General features: G+C 36.6%; 1 protein-coding gene across 2 annotated transcripts in view; it reads right to left on the reverse strand.

Moving 5' to 3' along the window:
- Nucleotides 1-22,174, reverse strand: part of LOC149792583 (uncharacterized) — a 47,766-nt gene that overhangs the window by 13,051 nt on the left and 12,541 nt on the right. For both annotated transcript variants that reach the window (XM_089971210.1, XM_089971209.1), the window contains exons 2-5: nucleotides 20,796-21,022; nucleotides 11,471-12,585; nucleotides 5,877-5,985; nucleotides 2,683-2,751 (exon numbers count right to left, since the gene is read on the reverse strand). In XM_089971210.1, the coding sequence (XP_089827336.1) occupies nucleotides 2,683-2,751; nucleotides 5,877-5,985; nucleotides 11,471-12,585; nucleotides 20,796-20,948 (1,446 nt within the window). In that variant the 5' untranslated portion in view covers nucleotides 20,949-21,022. The remainder of the gene's footprint in view (nucleotides 1-2,682; nucleotides 2,752-5,876; nucleotides 5,986-11,470; nucleotides 12,586-20,795; nucleotides 21,023-22,174) is intronic.

Consider the following 22,174-nt stretch of genomic DNA (forward strand, 5'->3'; position numbering starts at 1 on the left):
CTCGGGGCCCCAATTTTGAGCCAGAAGATGGTGCTAAATAAATGTACAACTAATAGGAAGTGAGATTAAAAGTATTTTTTTTTTCTTGTCATGGATGAGGATAACATATAAATAGATGCTATGTCTGTCTGTAATCTGCATACTGAAAATACAACTAATAAACCACATAAAAGTCACCGCCTAACATTGACAGACTTTCTAAAGATGGAAAGACCATCAAGTGAATATGTGAATTGATAATGTATCAAATTGTAGTCTGTGTATAATGAATCATATCGAAGGGCAGCACAGATTTATCGTTTCACCCCTACCTAAGATATGCAAGGTCTTTTATAAATAACCAGAATAACCAGTGAGGAAAACCTGGGAAATTCATTTGCTTTAAAAATCAAACCCCATGCAAAACATGAAAACTGTAGAGTACCACCCTAGCAATGGTGATCACAAATTTGCATATGGAGTTAACTTCATAAATGCACGTGAAAAAGACTTTCTTTTATGCTTACTCAAAAAAATGTAATTGTAAAAAGTTGACTCAATAAGGAGCCCTTGGATTTCTGTATGTATGTAGGCTTGGTCATCTTAGGCTTGATCATCTTTGGTCATCTTAGGCCTGGTCATCTTTGGAGACTTGTGCACACAGTATGTGAATTAAATCCTGCACTATGTGAATAAGAATGCTAAATTCTGTGGTACAGTTTCGCAATAAACTTATGTTAATGTTTCTTTTTAAAAATAAAGTATGGTGGAGATATCTAATGACAGACTGGCATTATCTGAATGAACCTGAAATCATGCTTTCAGTCAAATCTGACCACATTCTGTTAGTGGTTTTCCATGTGAAATTGTTTAATGTTTTCTATCTTTAGTAATGGTGGTCAAATTTTGGGGCTAATAAGCATCATTTGTAGTAGAAAGCCCTTCATGCCAGAACGCCTTCAGTCAAATCTGATTAAAAAAACTTGAGTGGTTTCTCAAAGATTTAGTTTCAAGGATATCTATTTTTAGCAACATCTGCCATTAACTGATGGCATATCGCATTTAATCAAATTATGTTTGGTGGTTTTCATGAAATTATTTTAAACAGATTTTTAAAAAAAATATTGTTGGCTATATCTGAATGCAGATTGACAAACTTGATAGACCTTCATGCAAGGATTCTCTGTGCCAAATTTGGTTGAAATCTGTCAAGTAGTATATAAGAAGTTGAGAATACTGGTAGCAATTGCCGACTGATGCACAATAGACCATATAAGATTGATGCAGGGCCATAAACGTAAGTTCACTTTGAAAAATACATGGCAAGCAAATGAGTCTTTTCAAGTCACAACATACTATTAATTCATTTACTTCTGTGGGATTTAAATTTCAATGTTTTGCAGACACAATTGTCATTATATACCTTTATGGCTATACTTCTAATGGGAAAGTGGGTCCTATCACATTTTGGGATCTTCAAATATTTTATCGGTAGCAGCAATTACTCCATCAACAATTGGTATGGCACAAACAACAATCTATTCACAGTATTTTTGCATGGACAAAATCATTACTTCCAATAAAATCATCTGTCATGAACTTATCATTGCAGTCAATAGGATGTTTTACTGCAGACTGGAGGATGGCTTGACAAACGTTGGGTTGATTCAATTGGACCTAAAACAGAATTGACCCACTATGGCATGCCACTGATCGAAGGTAAAATGACAAGAAAGAGTGAGAATTCCTGAAAGTGGCTTTCATGACATCATCCAAAGAGGAATTAATAAAAAAAGGCCCATGATGAATAAACAGCCATGAACTCGATGGTTTTGATTTTCATGAGAGATTTCTCAATGACAGACTGAGAAACTCTTTCACTCCTCCTCAATAATGCTAGTGATAGGAGGGAGTTATTTTAACTGTTTACTTCAAGTAAGTGCCTTTGGAAACCTCTACCCCACTTTCATGAAGTGGCAATGGATGCATCTAACTCCCTCGTATGGACACAAGGACATAAGGATCGATAAATTCATGCTGGTGGCAGTAAAACATACGATTTCACATCTGTGTGTGTGTGTAGTTTGGATTTTTTAACATAGCTTTAACAATTTTTCAGTCATATCGCTACCATGTCTGCAGTGTGACAGTTTATAGTGATGCCTAGCACTGGGGCATCATGCCGCAGACATGTAGCATGATGTCCCACCCAGTCACATTATCCTGACACCAGGCCAACCAGTCCTAACACTAACCTCTTAATGCTGAGCGCCAAGCAAGGCAGCTGTTAGTACCATTTTTGTAAGTCTTTGGTAAGCCAGGGATCAAACACACAACCTCCTGCATCCAAGGCGGACGCTCTAACCACTAGGCCACCGGAGCGGTCTTCACATCTGTAAGATGTGCAATGACATAAAAAGTCCATATCTGATGGGGAAATATTTCCTTCCAAATCATAATGACAAAAACAATTTCTCTTATTGTTCATAAGAATGTTCAGACAAATAAAAGTTTGTGTTAGAATGGAAAAAATTATATTGCAGTACTCGTGAAAGAAATTCAGGCAGGTCAGTTTTTAATTTTTAAATAAAAAATGCAGAGACATTCCAAACAAACCAATGACATTATAGTATATTATTTTTAAAAAACATAACAAAATGGGTTGGTAGCTTTTAAAGAGATCTGAACACTCCAAATACTTACTTCAGTTCCTGGTAACCTGATGGAACCAACCAGTGGTATAGAAGCTCTGTCCAATTTGCTGATATCAAACTGCAATTATTTAAGACAGTATTCCAGTTAAAAATGCATATTAAAATGGACATACAACAAAAAAATGTGTAACTTCTAAGATGTGTTTGTATTTACACTGTACTACATATGTTATGTTCTCGAGGGTCGGTGGTTCTTTCCGGAGATTTCCCGGGTTCTTCCTCCACTATTAATACTGGCCACCATGTATAGCCTATCGTGTGCTGAAAAATGGCGTTAAACCCTACAACAACAACAACATATGTTATGGTTGCCTGATTAACATTCAAGGTATATTCAACTGTCTCCTTGCTTTCAATGGAGAGTCATTGAGGGAAAATTGTGTATAGTATTTCTGTGGTTGAATTCATGATCAAATGCATTCAATTTCTGAAGAAAGAACTTGCGCAAGTATAGTTTAGGATTTATTCAATGAATAAAAAGATAGAAAGAACATATTCTGAGAAAAAAGAATCACATAAAACACTGATAGATAATGACCCAAGTGAAACAAGAGTGAGATTCTGAAACAGAAAATTCCATAGTTCTGGGAAATGACCATTCAGGCATGTCATTTCATGGGTTACTTAATCACTTAATGTATGAAGAAAATAAGGATCAAAAGAAAAGCAGATTGTGCAGAGAACACAATGATTTCAAGATGGTGGAACTGTTGAAAGCAAATTCAAGTATTTTATTATGTCTCTTTGAAATTTTGTGTCTTACCCAGATTTAGAGGACACATGGATAAGGTATCCCCTGCCCTTGGATCATGGGAACAACACTCTAAAACCTATTCTTTTTGTAATGTAAACATCAATTATTTTCAAAAAGTTCAGCATCTTCTAAAATTAGAAGAAATAGTATGGAAGAAAAAGTCAAACAGATTTTTTTATTACTGAAGAAAGTTCTCAAATCATATATGTTTTCTCTTACCAAATACTGAAGAAAATCAAAAGAAAACTTGGACATGCAGGTTGACTCTTACAAAACTTTCTTAATGTGCATTCCATGCTCAACAAATTCTAGGAATTGACACCCCATTTTTTGTTTGAAGCAGAGGAGAAATGTTTTGTACAGAAAGGAGTAAGTGACAAAATTGATACAGTAAAAGTGCTGAGGTACATTTCCAAAAAAGACATAACAAATGACATAGAACACTGAACATGAAGCCAAGGAAAGGGGTCTCATCAATTTAACAATGTCAAACAAAAGGTTAGTCAAACATTCAGTAGCCATAACTTCACAACACATCAGGACGCTCATAATCAAATTTAACTCAAGTTATGTGAAAAGAAAGCTGCATATACAATTTTACTCAACTCCAACAGCAAAATTAATTATGGAAATTAATGTGTGCAAATTATTAAAACATAGGATGGTTAAAAAATCATGGGGAGAACTATGCTATATGACTGAATGTTGAAAAAATCCAACCAAGCGAAGATACCATCATACCAAGAGGATCACCGAGCAGAACAGAAGATGGCAAGTCTGACAAATGTGGCCATAACCATATATAAAAAGTAACAATAACAATCAAACTTGGCCAAACTCTCTTTGAAATGTCAAGCTATGTGATAAACATGTTTAGAATGCAATAAGGGAGTCATTCATGAAAGAAAATAGAAAAAGCTGGGTCTAACAATCTGGAACCATAACTATGCTAAAAAATGAGCTCAGCCAATGTCTCATCAATCTCAAACTGCAAATTAATTTGGTTAAAATCAAATAAAATTACAAAAGTTACTGAAAGTGAATGGATCCAACAGCCAGAGGCTAAAACTCTGGCACCGCTGAGTAGATCCACAATATCAAGCTAACACATCTGTCTGGAATCCAAAAATAAATAAAGATGCTGTACTGAAATAAGAGTGAGTGGGATTCATTCAGGGGCTGCAACTGTACCAAATGATGATTATGTACAATGTTGACAATCAAAACCAACTAAAGCTTCATCAACATCAAGATGCTTAAAAAATCTGGTTCAAATCCAATAATGGTTAAAGGAGTGAGTGTGCAGAAACAAAAGTGAGTGGGCAGGACAATCAGGGGCTACAACTCCACTAAACGATGCAAAACTTTGACACCTAAACTCAGCAAAGTTCTCCTGAAAATAAAGCTCCATACCAAATTTGGCTGAAATCCAAAAATTAAGAGAGTTATTCTGGGAAAACAAAATTGGGTGGGTCTGGCAACAAGGGGCTAAACATCCACTATATGATGATGCAAAAGACTGCTGAATGAACAGAACCAAGAACTCCACGTCAAGTACCGTATACAATTTTATCCACTAAAATAAAAGGATTTTTTGTGCAGGAAAGAAAATGACTGAATTTAACAATATGGGGTTATAAATCTGACAAATGATGAACCAGAAGGCTCACAATCAAATTCATCTTGTATCAAGCTGCATACAAAATCTGGCTGAAGTTCATAACAATTATGGGATTTACTCTGTGAAAAATAATGTGTAAAGATCCGACACAACCAAATGTTTTAACTCCACTAAACAATCAAACACAACACACACAATACCCTCAGCTAAAGTTTGCTCACTATAAATCAGAATACAAATTTTGTGAAAATCTAATAATAATCAAGGGATTTATTATGCAGAAAATTTGGTTTAAAATCCAATAATAGAGTAGCCACTGTGCAAAAATGAAAGTGGAACAGATGGAAAGAGGAATATAAGGAAAAACAGAAAGCCTGAAATTAATACCCCCTTACTTCAACAAAAAAGAAATAAAAAGGAATTTTGACAGATAAACATGTCTGGCTTTGTTTTGTTGGGTTTATTGCCATATTTCAGCACAAGATAGGCTATACATGACAGCCAGTATATTTGTGAAAGAAGAACCAGAGAAGCCCCCACAAAGAACCACCAACCCACAGTAAGCTACTGGCAGTCTTTTTACATACCCACACTGGTCAAGGTGAGAAAGGTGAGCACTTTAGACCACCTCACAGAGAGACAGACACAGAGACACAGAGATGGACAGGTAAATATATATGGCTGATGATAAGTTCATTAAATAATTATGACTGATAGATATGGTTGGATAAATAGACAGATCTATACATATAAACAAACCAGACAGAGACAAATAGATTGATGGACAAATAGGTACATAATCACTCACATCCCAAGGGGTCTTGATCAGCCAGAATTCCTTCTTAGCAGACTTTTTGATGGGTAAGATTGTATCCCCAATGTTGCCAACTTCCTCGAATCCCTCCGGACATTGAAATCTGTTAATTTAAATGTAAAGATTGTGTTAGTTCAAAGATTGCATTTCATTTTCATATATTATAGTGCATATACCATGAACTGCCTCAGTCGTGAGGTACCAGTTTCATATATCAAAATGCATAAATCATAAAATGAGCATCAATTGTGCAATACCAATTTCATATAACATATGAATATACAGTGAACTGAGCATCAAATGTGCAAGTACCAATCTCATATAACATATTGCATATACTTTGAACTGAGCATCAATTGTGTGGTACCAATTTCATATAACACATGCATATACATGTACCATAAAATGACCACCAATTGTGGGATACAAATTTTCACTGCATGATTGCTACAAGCCATACAAGTCAAATCCTTTTTTGTTGTTTTATGATTGAGCAATTCAAGTTGATTATTTAGTACTGTGGCAATTTGAGTAAAGTGCTGTGCCAAGTCAACCTAGGTTTATCCAATGAAAGGATTAAAGACTTTGAAATGTGTATCTAGTACACTAACCACTGAGTCACGATGGCTCCTACATCCATTTGAAATGTGTATCTAGTACACTAACCACTGAGTCACTATGGCTCCTACATCCATTTGTTGCCTGTCACAACATGAGTATGTACTTGACAAACTCAGAAAATACAATAAATTAAATGTTATTGACAAGTATTGGGAACATCTGAATGACATGCATTTGTCAAAAGAACTTTATCCAGATATATGATAGACTTGTACACTAAAATGTCAATTAACTCAATCATTCAAAAGACATGCATTTGTTAACTGTCTAATGAAATTGTACAGAAAAAGTCGTGTTGGTGAGGAAGACTTTAGGTATGATCATAAAGTGGCATCTGTATATTAATTACATTTTATGATTTTAACTACATGTATATATAAACCTGTTATCCACACTTTTCATTCATCCAGATCAATATAATGACATTTACTATCTTTTCCATGTATTACCAGGGATTCCAACACACAATCTAAGAAATGGAGACAAAAAGAGATGACCTGGAGGGTCAGATAGGCTACATGGAGCTCATTGCATTTAAAGTCCATTCTGCCAAAGGATTCTAAAACAAATTTTGTGATACAGTTTAGTCACCATGGACCTCAGACGAGTCACTATCCAGTATCATTTTTCATTCAAAACATGCAAAAGCAGATATAAAAAATTTCATGGATTATGAGATTTGAAACACAATGTTAAACTCTGTTTTTTGTCAGAAGGATTAATAAAAATTAAGCTGCCTGACTCAAGTTTCAGATAGGTTTGTATAAAGAATTCACTTTCCAGAGATTGCCTGGTAAGTCAAGTCATTCACACCTTTTTTCAAGTGCTGTAGAAAACTTGATTGTTGAATATTTGTATAACTGTCACACCCACTGTATTTCATTTTTATAGCATTTATTTCTGAAGGCACCACATTATACATTAAAACTTGTCTTAAGGGACCACACCTGCCAACAAGTGGTCTTGCAAGGCAGGTAGTCTGTCATCACAGTTCAAAACACTATACATTAATGTATTAATTGAGCTATTGCAAATCTGGTCTCTTAAGATGTAGTCTTTCATAACAGCTGTCAAACAAATCAGATTTTAGTGTACTAACAAATGTTCATACCCAATCTGCATGCCATTACAGTTTCAAGAATAATAAATTAATTTAAAATACAATCCAGATTTAGATCTTTTTATTATGTCACTTATATGTATACAATGATAGACTTTTTAAATAAAATAAAGTATTAAGCTACATAATGTATACATTTTTTTAATGTACTTTATTGTACAGCCTTTTAGCACCACTTTTGTTACACTCTCCGTGTGGATTATGTAATGCCATGACAGCAAGCATCATAACAAACTCATCATATTGTTAGATTATCAATATATATATATATATAATTTCATCCAGCATGCACTTCTTCCTTCTCACCCTCACCCCAGTCTATCTTTTTCTAATGTTCACTCAAGGATGGTTGCTTCAGGATGGCTGGCTGAGTGTGTCTTTGGGAAATGAGAACGGTGGTTAGTTCTGATTTCCTCATCATGGTATAGCCATTCATGTGTGGAAAGTGCCATTAAAATCAATCAACCTGGCCTACCCAGGCATTTGTCAATACACAGGATTATCAACAGACATGAACCCTTGGTTCTGATAAATAAATTCTGAACCTGACTTGTAGTGGACACTTGTGATGTATTTGGTATTTGCAAGACAGCATTACTCTTGTTCAAGTCATCCTTTGTGTTAAGGACACAAATTGTCTCCCTAAATGGAAAACATTCCAGCCCAGTACATTTTTTGGTGTTCCTTAGGTTTCTGTTCTTTGACTCATTCTCTTTCTTTTATATACTCAACCCCTCCCATGAGTCATAGATAATCATCTAGTACCTTACCATGTGCTGATGTCACCCAAATATATACAAATCTAGTCCCCCAAATGCTACCATCCATGCTCTGTTTCCCTTACCTCCATCTGTGCTTCAGAGACCCCCAAATTTTTAATTTGACCCCCAGCTTTGATATCAATGTTGTTTTCTTTTTTACTCAGTCTCACCCCCCGTTTTGACACCAAAGTGATTGTTGACTCTCAATTTTGCACCCTGAAGCTGCAGATGAATGATGATAAAACCGAAGATATTCTGATCACCTCATAAAAAGTTTCTCATGTCTATCTTTACCTTAAACAAAAAGTATCTGTAACACCAACATTAAATACAAACTGGTGCTGTCTGGTTCATACCAGACCTCCCAACCTAAAATCTACTTGTTCTCCTCTTAGCCTAAAATTTAATGCAGACCTGGCCCTCTCCAAAATCAGCCTTGTGAAAATCTAGCTTGGTAGGAATAGGAGTTGATTTTCCCTAAAATTCTGCCAGCCACTCAGGTCTCCTTTCTTGTGAATTATGACAATAAGGAACTTCCTCCACTTTTGCAGCACCTCATCTTTGCCCTGTATTTCCCTCTAGAAGGTCAATCAAGGTGTCTGCCGTAATGTTGTCAGGACCAGGGGCTTCACTACATTTGATTTTCTTGATTGCCGGTATGTCCTCTTCCTTGGTAATGGCCCCTGTATAAATGTCCCGATCCTACCCCTCTTCTATGATGTGGTTTTCACAGGTGTGCTCAAAAGCAAGCTCTGAATTTTTCTTCCACCTCAAGCTATTCTGCTTGTTGGTTCAGGATCTTCCCATCCTTTCCACATACAGGTTTGATTTTGGTGGTTTTCCTTCTTGATGGTTGCTGTGTGATGTTGTAGAGAAGTCCACGTGTCAATATTTTTTGCAACTTTCTTTGCATCTGTAACAAATTTGTTGGCAAGTTTCCACTTGTCTTTCCTGAAACTCTTCTTGGCTTCCTTATTCTTTGTATTGTATTCTTTGTATGAAGATGCTATTTCTGTGCTCTGGTCTTTGCCTGTACAAGCCTCTGCTTGATTTCTCATCTGTCTTGATTGTTTTGTCTGACAACCAGCTCTAGAGCTTACATGTATGTCTGAGTGGCCGAGTGCTCTAAAGCACTCTCCGTTACAGATCACTGCCATCTCTACCTAGCTCTTTTCAACTGTGAATTTTCAGTTAAAAACTGGGAAAATATCAGGGTTGATCAAATTTTGTTTTCAGGACAAGTGGTTTCAGAAAATTCACTTGTCCCTCCTCACTTTTCACATGTTCCAACATTGTCCGATCATGAAATTGTCAGTTCCACTGATAAATACACTGTTTGAATTTCCACCCTCTGCCATCCCTCCACATTAGCATGAATTATCTGAATCTTCCTTATTACTGTCCTTGTGAAAATAATTTAGTAAACTCAATTTATCATTTTATGCACATAGTAACTATCACTCTGCTTGATGTTGTTGTTGTTGTAGGGTTTAACGCCATTTTTCAGCACACGATAGGCTATGCATGGCGGCCAGTATTAATGGTGGAGGAAGAACCACCGACCCACAAGAAGTTACTCGCAACCTTTCTCACATACCCACATTGGCTGAATCCTATACTTGAACCCACGCAGACAGAGGTGAGATGGCAGTGATCCATGACGGAGAGTGCTTTAGACCACTCGGGGCCCCATCACTTTGCTTGATAATCACTTGTAATCATAAGTGATCAAAACATACATTTTGTCATTTAAATATGAACAAACTACTACATAATTAGTTTACTTCAAATGTAACATCAACAGATGAAATTAATGCACTGTATAATCAATCAATTGAATATGAAAGACTCATTAATGACATTTTAATCAGTTCATAAATTAAACTGACACTAATGTCATTCCTTTATTTAATTTTTAATTACAATGACTGCTGGTTTAAAATCATAGCAAACCATTCATGATCTGGTTTGAGTAGAAGCAATACAACAAAGTCATATAAAAATATCGCTAATTATCATACTGGCTATACTTTGATTGACATGTTTTGATTTGTTGGTAATCTGGTTGCTTAGTCCAAAATGCTGTCACATGGTAGTAGACTGTACACACATGGAACAGTTATCGAAAACCACTGGTAGGTGTGATACAGGATTTAAAAATGTATATGTGAAATGGGGTATAAAGAAGCATTCATACATAGTGATGACATAAATGACCATATAAAGGTAAATAAAATGATTTATAAATGAAAAAAAAGATATACCAGACTTTTTAAAGAACAAAAAGAATGCTTGTCCCAGATTATCGATTTTGAAAATTTAACTTCCCTGACTTAGAAAATAAATAGTCCAGGACCTCAGCCTATAGGATTTGATCAGATTATGTGTGTGATTTTGAAATTTTAACATAGCTTTAACAATTTTTCAGTCATATTGCTAAGATGTCTGCAGTGTGACATTTTATAGTGATGTCTAGCACTGGGGCATCATGTTGCAGACATGTAGCATGATGTCCCACCCAGTCACATTATCCTGACCACAAGCTGACCAGTCCTAACACTAACCTCTTAATGCTGAGCGCCAAGCGAGGCAGCTGTTAGTACCATTTGTATAAGTCTTTGGTATGACTTGGCTGAGGATCGAACCCATGACCTCCCCAATCCAAGGCGGACAATATAACCACTAGGCCACCTGAGTGGTCTTGATAAGACTGCAGAGACAAAATTGTTATGCTAAATCGAGAAATTGCAGTTTCATACCTAGCCCAGATTTCTTAATGATCTCCACAAATCAGTGACACCTGCACATTTTTTTCTCTCATGGAAATGGTACTTAAATTAAGCTCAAAAAAGGCCATGGAAAATTCCTGCACTGGATTGGTAATGTTTGAGTTATCTGAAATCTACAATTTTTTCATGTTTGAAAATAATCATGATATGGATCAATTAATAATCTACATTAAGGAGGTTCACTATGCAAGTATAATTTGTCTACAGTCCTTATACAATGCAGCAGAGTCTACACATTGCAGCATGGTATAACTCAGTGTTACTAAATAAAGCAAGCATATTGTTCTTATTTCTTACCTTTGAACCTTCCCTCTATGGTTTGTAGATTTACTTCTTCCTGCCTCTGTTTTACTTGATGGGCTAGCAGTCACAACCACAGTGGATTGATCTTGTTTTGACTCTGTCACATGCCTTTTGATGTTCTGTTTCTGGATAACTGGAGATGCTTCACCATCTGAATCTGACTCAGAAACATAGTCCTTAACAAAATTTACAAAAGAGTTTGATCCTGACAAATGATTGCCTTTCAAAGGTGAATCTTTGCTCCCACCTGTGGAGGCAGTTATAGAAGTTTGCTCTGAGGATAAAATCTTAACCTTTGACGATGATGGCTTTGATTTCTTGTCATCCAAGGACAAGTCTGATAATGACTCTGAAGAGGACCTTCTATTATGCCCTTGCTTCTTTTGTGGTTGTGAGTTTACCTTCATCTTTGGTGGTGATTTTGACTGAATATTTTCAATTGAATTTTTAGATACTTTTTGCTCATCAGACCCAGATTCAGATTCTGACGTCTGGTCACAAGATGAGGTCGGATGCATGGTTACATGGCTTGTCCCACTGAGTTTTGAAGTCTTCCTTTCACTGGAAGTCAAACCTGTGCAAACCTCAGAACTAATAATAGAGTCAACTGACTCATTAGAACTTGAATCTGATTCATCTGATGACATTTTTCTCCTGCCTGAACTAATATTTAATTTACTCTTTCCAGGTGCCGAATTATCATTTGATTCACTTGATGAACTCTTTCCATGGTCTGGTGAACCTGCACTACTCTTTAGTTTCAAATAAGAGTTACTTACTGGCAATTCAGATAACAAATGCTTTCCTTTGTCTGACTGAAAACTGTAACTCTTCCTATGGCTAGAATATTTGTTAGTTTTATCAGCAGACACAATCGACGTTTTAACTGGAGATGACTTTTCACAATCTGAATTCACAACTGACAGGTCTGAACTGATATCTGGTGTTTGTTTTATGTTTTTTGTTTTTTTGTTTCTATGTTTTGTGGCTTTCAGGTTTGGTGCAAATGGGTTCTCTGATCCCAAGTCCACTGAGTCAAGAGAGGTAATTATTGACTCAATAACCTGTCTCCTTGGCTGCTTGATAACTTCAGACCCCTTGGATTTGCTCTGAAATAAAACATAACTTCATTTTCAGTCTGTATTCACTGAACAGATAGAGGAAATAACAACATTGGTGGTGACTTAGAGGACAAAATCTGGAAACCAATTTTAGAAGTAAATGTTTCATTGACAACACTTCACCAAACATAATAACCCAGCCCTCCAAAGTCCCTTCTCCTGACCAAACCTAGCCCTCTCCAAAGACATTAACAACATCTTTTGGCTAATTTCAGCATTACAAATGCTGAAACATTGTCAGTTTACCAAAGAAATCAGATGAAAGTGGTATCCACTTGAATAAAGAGATGCACAAAATCCCATCATCTGTCAGTTATTAATGGAGCAGATGTGTATGTTTTTCCTTGGGTGTAAGTGTGGGGAAGGCTTGGGAGGGAATGGACATATACATTATTTTTTTGAGGACTAGCAGATGACAAAGGGCACTAGACTCGCCCATTAGTCCCCTTTTTAATGCTTATGAGGAATGTCCATGCCTACTGATTTAGAGGTGATCCACAATGAAACAGCAGGCTTCTAAAAAAAAAAGCATACCCACTGGTTCTGATGCATGGAATTTAAATTTGGCTAATTTCTCATGCATGATAATTCCAACCTTCATGTTGGGGACCTTGGTTTGGATCAGATAATTCTCTCAAATTTTAAGGCATTATTGCAATTTATACAATTTTGTAGACAAGTACAGCCTCTTGAATGTTTATTCTGTCATTTATTTGAAGCCATTTTTCAGCTCTTGAAAAATAATAATATATGATGTGTTAAAAGGATCATCCAGAATAAGGCAAGCTACTCGTTTGTGCATTTTGTTTTCCTTTCTGGCCAACTCTTGATGCAATTTTTCCATATTGTCCAACAACAGTCATTAACTGGCAAACATTTAGGCACCATAGTTTGATATCCAGTGTGTATCGGTAGATATTTCTTCATTTTAGTTAGCAAAGTTATAATACTTCTTACAGGTGTACAAATAGAAAATGCCACATTAAATTAACACTGATCAAAGGTTGCATTTTCAATGAATTGACCAATTATTGCCCAATTTACAAGTTTTTTAAATCTTCTTAAATGCGGATATTAACATACACTGTAGTCTAGGAGAGATTCTACAGTAATTACATCACATCCCAGCCCTAGTCTAGGAGAGATTCTACAGTAATTACAACACTACCCGGCCCTAGTCTAGCAGAGATTCTAGAGTAATTACATCACTACCCAGCCCTAGTCTAGCAGAGATTCTACAGTAATTACATCACTACCCAGCCCATGTCTAGCAGAGATTCTACAGTAATTACAACACTACCCAGACCATGTCTGGACGAGATTCTAGAGTAATTACATCACTATCCAGCCATAGTCTAGGAGAGATTCTAGAGTAATTACATCACTACCCAGCCCATGCCTAGCAGAGATTCTACAGTAATTACAACACTACCCAGCCCATGTCTAGCAGAGATTATACAGTAATTACATCACTACCCAGCCCATGCCTAGCAGAGATTCTACAGTGATTACACTACCCAGCCCATGCCTAGCAGAGATTCTAGTCATTACAATACTACCCAGCCCTAGTCTAGCAGAGATTCTACAGTAATTACAACACTACCCAGCCCTAGTCTAGCAGAGATTCTACAGTAATTACAACACTACCCAGCCCATGTCATGCAGAGATTCTACAGTAATTACAACACTACCCAGCCCATGTCTAGCAGAGATTCTACAGTAATTACAACACTACCCAGCCCATGTTTAGCAGAGATTCTAGTCATTACAACACTACCCAGCCCATGTCTAGCAGAGATTCTACAGTAATTACAACACTACACAGCCCATGTTTAGCAGAGATTCTACAGTAATTACAACACTACCCAGCCCATGTTTAGCAGAGATTCTAGTCATTACAACACTACCCAGCCCATGTCTAGCAGAGATTCTACAGTAATTACAACACTACACAGCCCATGTTTAGCAGAGATTCTAGTCATTACAACACTACCCAGCCCATGTCATGCAGAGATTCTACAGTAATTACAACACTACCCAGCCCATGTTTAGCAGAGATTCTAGTCATTACAACACTACCCAGCCCATGTCTAGCAGAGATTCTACAGTAATTACAATACTACACAGCCCATGTTTAGCAGAGATTCTAGTCATTACAACACAACCCAGCCCATGTCTAGCAGAGATTCTACAGTAATTACAACACTACCCAGCCCATGTTTAGCAGAGATTCTAGTCATTACAACACTACCCAGCCCATGTCTAGCAGAGATTCTACAGTAATTACAACACTACACAGCCCATGTCTAGCAGAGATTCTACAGTAATTACAACACTACCCAGCCCATGTTTAGCAGAGATTCTAGTCATTACAACACTACCCAGCCCTAGTCTAGCAGAGATTCTACAGTAATTACATCACTACCCAGCCCATGCCTAGCAGAGATTCTACAGTGATTACACTACCCAGCCCATGCCTAGCAGAGATTCTAGTCATTACAACACTACCCAGCCCTAGTCTAGCAGAGATTCTACAGTAATTACAACACTACCCAGCCCATGTCATGCAGAGATTCTACAGTAACTACAACACTACCCAGCCCATGTCATGCAGAGATTCTACAGTAATTACAACACTACCCAGCCCATGTTTAGCACAGATTCTACAGTAATTACAACACTACCCAGCCCATGTCTAGCAGAGATTCTACAGTAATTACAACACTACCCAGCCCATGTCATGCAGAGATTCTACAGTAATTACAACACTACACAGCCCATGTCTAGCAGAGATTCTACAGTAATTACAACACTACCCAGCCCATGTTTAGCAGAGATTCTAGTCATTACAACACTACCCAGCCCTAGTCTAGCAGAGATTCTACAGTAATTACATCACTACCCAGCCCATGCCTAGCAGAGATTCTACAGTGATTACACTACCCAGCCCATGCCTAGCAGAGATTCTAGTCATTACAACACTACCCAGCCCTAGTCTAGCAGAGATTCTACAGTAACTACAACACTACCCAGCCCATGTCATGCAGAGATTCTACAGTAACTACAACACTACCCAGCCCATGTCATGCAGAGATTCTACAGTAATTACAACACTACCCAGCCCATGTCTAGCAGAGATTCTAGTCATTACAACACTACCCAGCCCATGTTTAGCACAGATTCTACAGTAATTACAACACTACCCAGCCCATGTCTAGCAGAGATTCTACAGTAATTACAACACTAACCAGCCCATGTTTAGCAGAGATTCTAGTCATTACAACACTACCCAGCCCTAGTCTAGCAGAGATTCTACAGTAATTACATCACTACCCAGCCCATGTCTAGCAGAGATTCTACAGTAATTACAATACTACCCACCCATAGCCTAGCAGAGATTCTACAGTAATTACAACACTACCCAGCCATAGCCTAGCAGAGATTCTACAGTAATTACAACACTACCCAGCCCATGTCTAGCAGAGATTCTACAGTAATTACAACACTAACCAGCCCATGTCTAGCAGAGATTCTACAGTAATTACAACACTACCCAGCCCATGTCATGCAGAGATTCTACAGTAATTACAACACTACCCAGCCCATGTCTAGCAGAGATTCTACAGTAATTACAACACTGCCCGGCCCATGTCTAGCAGAGATTCTACAGTAATTACAACACTACCCAGCCCATGTCTAGCAGAGATTCTACAGTAATTACAACACTGCCCGGCCCATGTCTAGCAGAGATTCTACAGTAATTACAACACTGCCCGGCCCATGTCTAGCAGAGATTCTACAGTAATTACAACACTACCCAGACCATGTCTAGCAGAGATTCTACAGTCATTACAACACTACCCAGCCCATGTTTAGCAGAGATTCTAGAGTAATTACATCACTACCCAGCCCATGCCTAGCAGAGATTCTACAGTAATTACAATACTACCCACCCATAGCCTAGCAGAGATTCTACAGTAATTACAACACTAACCAGCCCATGTTTAGCAGAGATTCTAGTCATTACAACACTACCCAGCCCTAGTCTAGCAGAGATTCTACAGTAATTACATCACTACCCAGCCCATGTCTAGCAGAGATTCTACAGTAATTACAATACTACCCACCCATAGCCTAGCAGAGATTCTACAGTAATTACAACACTACCCAGCCATAGCCTAGCAGAGATTCTACAGTAATTACAACACTACCCAGCCCATGTCTAGCAGAGATTCTACAGTAATTACAACACTAACCAGCCCATGTCTAGCAGAGATTCTACAGTAATTACAACACTACCCAGCCCATGTCATGCAGAGATTCTACAGTAATTACAACACTACCCAGCCCATGTCTAGCAGAGATTCTACAGTAATTACAACACTGCCCGGTCCATGTCTAGCAGAGATTCTACAGTAATTACAACACTACCCAGCCCATGTCTAGCAGAGATTCTACAGTAATTACAACACTGCCCGGCCCATGTCTAGCAGAGATTCTACAGTAATTACAACACTGCCCGGCCCATGTCTAGCAGAGATTCTACAGTAATTACAACACTACCCAGACCATGTCTAGCAGAGATTCTACAGTCATTACAACACTACCCAGCCCATGTTTAGCAGAGATTCTAGAGTAATTACAACACTACCCAGCCCTAGTCTAGAGGCATCATCTGCAAACGAGTCTGTATGTGCTATTCATTGACGAAGGTCAATATTCTATGAAAATAACAAAAAGCAATGTTGTTGTTGTTGGGTTTAACGCTATTTTTCAGTACACGATAGGCTATACATGGCGGCCAGTATTACTGGTGGAGGAAGAACCCAGGAAAACACCAGAAATAACCACCAACCCACGAGAAGCTAATGGCAAGCTTTCTCACATACCCACATTGGCCAAATCTGAGACTTGAACATAAAAAGCAATAAAGATAAAATTAAACCCTGGGAGACATCAGGTTTAATTTCCACTGACTCAGCTAGAATGTTTATTTCTGATAGCAACTCTCTGCATTCTGTCACACGGATATGATAAGGACCAGACACTGCATTAGTACCAAATTAACAGCATTTTTGCTTTGATAACATCATAATTGTCCAAATCAGAGACCTTCTTGAAATCTAGAAATAATGCATATATTAGGTCCCCCACACTGATTTCCTGCAACCAACAGTCTGTGACTTTTGTTAATGCTGTTTGGTATAAATGAGCTTTGCTACAACCTGACTGTTCTTTGCATATGATTTAGAATGTTTTGAAGCAATGATATACTAGCTTAGCAATCTTTACAAAATGTAATTCCATGACTTTTTCAAAATTTTTCCAAGACCTTTTAACCAATTTCAAGAGTGTCTACTATGTAAATTTATGACCACTAATACTTACCTAACATGTAAATTTAACACAAAACATATCTTACAGCTGACTTTGAGCTTACTTCAACCTCTCAAATAGGTCATTCTCTTTTGAGTGCCATTAGTTAAACGATTTTGAATAGCAGTATGATCCCTGGATGTAGTCTGACTGAAGTTTTAGGGAAACCTAATCTAGCAAATCCATTAGCAAAGCTAGGTAGGTTGGTAAAACTGTTATGTTGGCAAACAAAAATGCAACCAGATAATGCAAGGTAACCAAATTCAATGACTTTTCCAAAACTCTGAATGACTGATTAAAATTTCAAAACTTTTCTAGGCCCCTAAAACGCTTTTCTGTAACTTCCATAATTGCCATGACTGTGGGAACCTCTGTTAGCTATTAGTTTTTCAAAGATTTTTGATAATCTAGGGAGAATAGACATGTGTCTTTGGTTTCCAGGGTCCAACTCAGAGACAGTTTATGTATTGGGATAACTTCTGCACATTTCAATTTATCTAGAACACCACCAGACCGAATCAAACATCATGGGGAATTCAAGCCATGCACTTTTTTTACATACCAGTAATTTATTCATCGACTAAATGACAATTTATTTCAAAGCACAAAAAATAATGCATTGGTTAGCGTTTTTGAAAAAGTAAAAAACGACATTGTGGATGACTCCAACAATCCACATATTATTAAATATATAATTCACATACATACAATAAAATAAATGCTTCATACACTAGTGTATGTTGCCGAAATCTGCTTATACATTGTGTATTACATTACATAATACAAGTGTACAACAATAAATATTATGTGTCTACTTTAATTCAATGAAATTCAAATTAGTATACATAAAGTTCAAAAATGGATAATTACCATAGACATTGGTAAACTCTTAACTTGAAAGGACTTAATTATAAATAATGTGTGTGTGTGTGTATTTGTCCGTGTGTGTCTGTGTATTTGTGTGTGAAAGGAGATAATCCAGCTCTCTTCAGGTCATTTTGTTCAATATACCAAACTTTTCAAACTTATATTTTAACCTTATGGGACCATATAGTTTTGTAGCACAAGATCACGCTGGGCTAAATTGTTTGAGAAAAAAAAAATGAAAATTGTATTCTACTTTTAAATTGTCTGTATTTTAATTAGGCTTGGTATTCTGTATTTTCTATGTTTCAAAATACCACTAAGGAGGGGTTGACCTGTATGCCATCTGTTTTTGTCCATCCAGACTGTACTCTCATTCAACATCACGGGTATCTTCATTAACACTTACCCCACTCCAATAATCTGATATAGTTCATAACTTTATCATCATTGCCATCAACATTATCATCAATATGACTTCACTGATATTTTGCTTAGAAATGACAGTATTATCTACACTGTTGCTTTTATTATCAATTCTTCCTTTACATTCAGGCTGCAGCAAGTTATAACAATTGTCAGGAACCCTGGTGGTAAATAAACACAACTGGCAACCAACAGTAAACTTCTTTGAATTTACCGACAGGACATCAAAGACAAAGGTCATTTTTATTACAAAGTAAGCCGATGTCGGAAGCCGACTTTGGACTCGGAAGCCAACTCTTTTTAAAGGATATTAATACAAAGGTTATTTTATTGCAAAGCAAGCTGACCTCAGAAGCCGACTTGGATTCTTTTAAGTGTGCAGATTTTTTTATATTTTAGCTTCGAATATACAAAGACGGCCAAGATATGGAAGCTAACTTTGGTTTCTTTTCACCAGTATTTACGAAAAATTTTAAAATAAAGTGAAACAATGGAACAGTTTTTAAAGTTTACAATATAGTGCTTCGTGCGCGAACATAGTTGACCCAGCATCATCCAAAAGATTTGGAGAAAATAAAATCATGTGATGAATTCGTGAAGGCCAGAAGAGAAACAGATCATTTCACCGACAATACGATCATTAACAAGGATGAAACTCTAGTGTATTTTGATCGCATTCCTGGATGGACTGATGATAAGATAGGTGTTAAAAGTGTGAGAATTAGCAAGACTAGTGCAGATTTGAAAAAAATCTTACTTTTGTCCTTGCAGATTTCGCTTCAGGTGGTGTGTTGCCTCTAACATTTTTTCACGGTATGAGAAAGCTAAAAATATATTCATGTACCAAAAGAATAGATCGTATGTGTGCAGGAGATGGGTTGTGTTGATGAGATGCTGCTGCAGTGGATTATAGAGTTTTATCTCAAGTACACAGTTTTATATCTTTTTAAATAAAATTTCAGTTGGGGTGCAATTTCCGACATGTAATTTTCGATTGATTTAAAAGGTGTCCCACAACTTACGACTCAAAAAAAACCAATGTGTCCCAGAACATACAGTGCACAAAAATATTACTTTTAAAATTAATTTATGGTGTCCCAGCAAACACGGTCTTCCAACATATACAGTAAATACGGTAATGAACGACTGAAACAATGAACAATCCCTGCCAGCACAATTAACTTCCAGTATGCAGTGTTTTGTTACCTTCTTTCCTACTTGAACGACATCCAGGAACAAATATTCCAGTTTTTTATATTTAAAAAAAAACAGAAAAAGTCCACCAGAAATTTTACCCAAAAGGAAAATTGGTCTGTATTTATAAATAAAAAAAGGATTTCTGACTAAAACCAGAGTAATACTAATTGAGTAATAAAAATACTGACATACTACCTGAGTAATAAAAATACTGACATACTACCTGAGTAATAAAAATACTGACATACTAATTGAGTAATAAAAATACTGACATACTACCTGAGTAATAAAAATACTGACATACTACCTGAGTAATAAAAATACTGACATTCTACCTGAGTAATAAAAATACTGCTACTGTCTGAATCAGATGAAAAGTTGCATTTTAAATCAGCTTCTTTCTTCTTCTGCTGCGCAATTTTACATCTAGCAACAACGGGTGTTGTCAATGGTGAGAAAAACTTGAAGCTGCTGCTGTTCTCTAACATGACCACTAATCAAACACTTTCAGGCTCCTGGCTTGGCTTCATGATCATAACATGGGTGTTGAACATGTTCCAACCTAAAATGACATCAATGGATAAAAAAACATCAACAGGGTATTGTTAACTTGAGATTGATCAGTAGTTTTACAATTTTATTTCTTTGAGCCAAAGATTATAAACTGTCAATTTAAGTAAGTGAACTTAATATAAGCTGTATCTATACATATCTACAATGTGGATTTTGTATGGTGTAAATATATTACATAAACACTGTATATGGACAGTATTTGCCAAAAGCTTGTCTTAAGCACAGAAACGTGTTACTCTAATATAGTGTTTTAAGCAAAATGGATTTGAATTTTTTTCTTCAAATGTTCATTTTTAGACTGTTTAACTGAAAAAGATGGATTGTTAAATAACAAATATTGTAAATAGTCCAACTTTCAACTCTGTTTTATTGATGATAATTCATATCATTTTTGATTCTGACAAAATGTTAGTGTCACATTTTTAGACAATGATGCTGTTGTAGCATTAATCTATCAAATACTATATTAAGAATATAACTAAACTGTACTAGATTTCAAGCAATACTGCATGGATGGCACAGCAGGTTCTCACATCATGATAGTCAGCCAATTTTCCATTTAGATCTATTGTCATCTGGCATGAACTTAGCAATGTCCAATAAAAAAAATTTCAATGTCATTTGTGTAGCAGGGTGTCAAATGACTGCACAATAATTGCAGGATAACAATATACTCAATTGGAAGAATACCCTGCCCTACTTTTAGATCATACTGCAGGATAACAATATACTCAACTGGAAGAATACCCAGCCCTATTTTTAGATCATACGGCAGGAAAACAATATATTCAACTGGAAGAATACCCTGCCCTATTTTTAGATCATACTGCAGGATCTTCCAATTTCCTCCCCATCTCAGTAACATGTTCAAGCAAAGGTAGAAACTATATCAGACCAAAATAAACAGGAAGGACCTGATGCTATCCTGCCTTAAGAGAATTTACAGAAAATTCAATAAAGAACTATTCTTCCTGATGAATGCTTAAGCCAACTATGCTATTCTAGAGTAAGAAAATTGTCAAATTAGCCACTAGGGCAGTATTCTGATGTAGGATCAGCCTCATTTTCATTTTGGGAAGCTAAAATGTCATGATGACCATCTGCTCATGAGAATTATTACTAAGATTATCAACATGTTCTT

Source organism: Sinohyriopsis cumingii, chromosome 9 (assembly GCF_028554795.1).
Source record: "Sinohyriopsis cumingii isolate HCF-2022 chromosome 9, ASM2855479v2, whole genome shotgun sequence".
Lineage (NCBI taxonomy): Eukaryota > Metazoa > Mollusca > Bivalvia > Unionida > Unionidae > Sinohyriopsis > Sinohyriopsis cumingii.